Source organism: Aplysia californica, unplaced genomic scaffold (assembly GCF_000002075.1).
Source record: "Aplysia californica isolate F4 #8 unplaced genomic scaffold, AplCal3.0 scaffold00367, whole genome shotgun sequence".
NCBI lineage: Eukaryota > Metazoa > Mollusca > Gastropoda > Aplysiida > Aplysiidae > Aplysia > Aplysia californica.
The window spans coordinates 280703-283163 of record NW_004797637.1 but is presented as its reverse complement, the minus strand read 5'-3'; the positions used below and the strand labels follow the sequence as shown (position 1 = coordinate 283163).

The following is a 2461-nucleotide window of genomic DNA, read 5'->3' as shown; positions in this document are numbered from 1 at the left end:
TTTCGCCCTCCCTCCACTTCCCCCTATCGATCCCCTTTCAAACTTCACCCCCCAAAACCCTTAAACCGGTTTTCAAGATTTATATTACCCAACACCCCATCAGCTGGACACGGATTTCATGGCGACACCGTCCCCTCCCCCCTCCCACCCCTTTCAATCCTCGGCCTCCATCTACCCACCCCAATCCCTTGAACCATTTTCAAGAGACTTATATCATTCAACGCATCCCTTCACCAGTTAGTATGTAAACACAGCCTTCATCTCGACCCCCCCCCTCCCAATCCCTTTCAATCCTCACCCTCCATCTACCCCCCAGAATCCCTTGAACTATTCTAAAAAGTCTCATATCACCCAACACTCCTTCACCAGCTTGCCACATCCTTCGCCTTGACCTCCCCCCTCCAGCCCCATTCAACCCAAATCTCTTGAACTATTCTAAAAAAGACTCATATCATCCAACACCCCTTCACCAGCTAGCCACTACCTTCATCTTGACCCAATCTCGTTCAACCCCAATCCCTTGAACTATTCTAAAAAAGTATTGTATCATCCAACATCCCTTATCCAGCTGGCCACAGCCTTCATGCTGGCTCACCCGTATGGCTTCCCTCGCGTCATGAGCAGCTACGAGTATAACCGCGCCAACGAGTGGGAGGGGCCGCCCCATAATGGCGACATGAGCACAAAGAGCGTTACCATTAACGGCATGATCTGTGGCAATGGCTGGGCGTGCGAGCACAGGTGAGTGTTATAACCATAGTGACAGGTTGTCACGTCAGCACAGGTGCGTGTTGTCATGGTGACGGATTATCATGTGAGCACAGGTGAGTGTTAGGTTATCACGTGAGCACAGGTGGGTGTTGTCATGGTGATGGATTGTCACGTGAGCACAGGTGAGTGTTAGGCTGTCACGTGAGCACAGATGGGTGTTGTCATGATGACGGATTTTCACCTGAGCACAGGTGAGTGTTAGGTTGTCACGTGAGTACAGGTGAGTGTTGTCATGGTGACAGATTGTCACGTGAGCACAGGTGAGTGTTGTCAAGGTGACTGATTTTCACGTGAGGATAAGTGAGTGTTAGGTTGTCACGTGATCACAGGCGAGTGTTTTCATAGTGAAGGGTTGTCACATGAGCACATATGAGTGTTGCAATGGTGATGGGTGTTGGCGTGAGTGCTCTTTTGTATGATATGTTGGCATGGTTACAGAAGGTCATGGGTGTAATTAGGACTATTACAGAGCACGAGAATACTTGAGTGTTGACAAGGTAATGAATGATCCCGGGAGTGTTTATTACTGTTATACGTTGTCAGGCGAGTGTTAGCATGTGGTCACGTGGCATTAGGACAAGAGTTGGTATGGAAGCATGCTGCCGTGACAACATGAAAATATGTTATGTTAACGTGAGGTCACTTGCTATCTACGAAACAAACACGCTGTGCGTAAGGCGTTAAGTTTTTCACTATAACTACAATCTTCTTTTCCGTTTGGGCTAAATTAAACAGTGGTATACTACAAACGACATATGAAATATCACGAAGCTAGCTCTGGTCAAGGAAAAGTATAGAGTGTTTGTCCATGGCCTATACCCTGATCCAGGGTGAGAGAGGCAATGCTGATGATGATGACACCCTAAAAGAGTATGCACAGTTGCACCGTAAGGTATATCTCAATGATTTTGTATTATATTATTATTGTCATCGACATGGCTGGTCGTTGGTGAACGCTTTGGTATGGTTTGCTTCTTGGATCACTATATACTGCAGTCGTCCTTTGCTATCATCCTCTCTTTTAAGTATATATTTATTTTGCTCTCTCGTAACGGATAGATACATGGCATAAGGTAATTGTGTTCATGGTAACATTCGACGCGTTATGATTTAAAACACTTTACGACTTAAAGTTTTACAAGTGCGTTAAATATATATTATTATATCAAACCAAAACATTTATTCTATTTGTTTATTTGTTTGTGTAAAGAGAAACACATCGACACAATAGTGGCCATTTGGTGCAGGGACACAATAAGACAGACATAAACAACAGAAGAAAGGGAAAGAAGTAGGACCTATCAGTGGCACCCTCCGACCACCCGCCCATTCTATTTCTCGGTACGTTGTCTTACAGATGGCGTCAGATCTACAACATGGTGGCCTTCCGTAACATGGCAAGTGGCAAGCCAGTCAGTAACTGGTGGTCAGGGGCCGACTATCAGATCGCTTTCTCAAGGGGCGACCGTGCCTTTATTGCTTTCAACCTGGAAGGTTATGACTTGGATAAAACCCTGCAGGTGAGATAAAGGTTGATTTGACGATGTCTAGTTTATGTCAGTGCAGGGTGCATTCCGTAGATAAATTCAGACAGTATTTATACATAATATAGTCATTTATACAGTGGCACCCCAAAGAAACTAGAAACGTATTCAATCATATCTCGGGCGACTCTTATCGCAGATAAAAT

At 45.1% G+C, this 2461-nt stretch overlaps 1 protein-coding gene across 1 annotated transcript in view; it reads left to right on the top strand.

Moving 5' to 3' along the window:
* The window catches only part of LOC101860510 (alpha-amylase), a 17784-nt gene that overhangs the window by 13536 nt on the left and 1787 nt on the right, over positions 1-2461 (top strand). Inside the window, exons 8-9 of the mRNA XM_005103316.2 lie at positions 569-741; positions 2129-2291. Coding sequence (XP_005103373.1) covers positions 569-741; positions 2129-2291 — 336 coding nt within the window. The remainder of the gene's footprint in view (positions 1-568; positions 742-2128; positions 2292-2461) is intronic.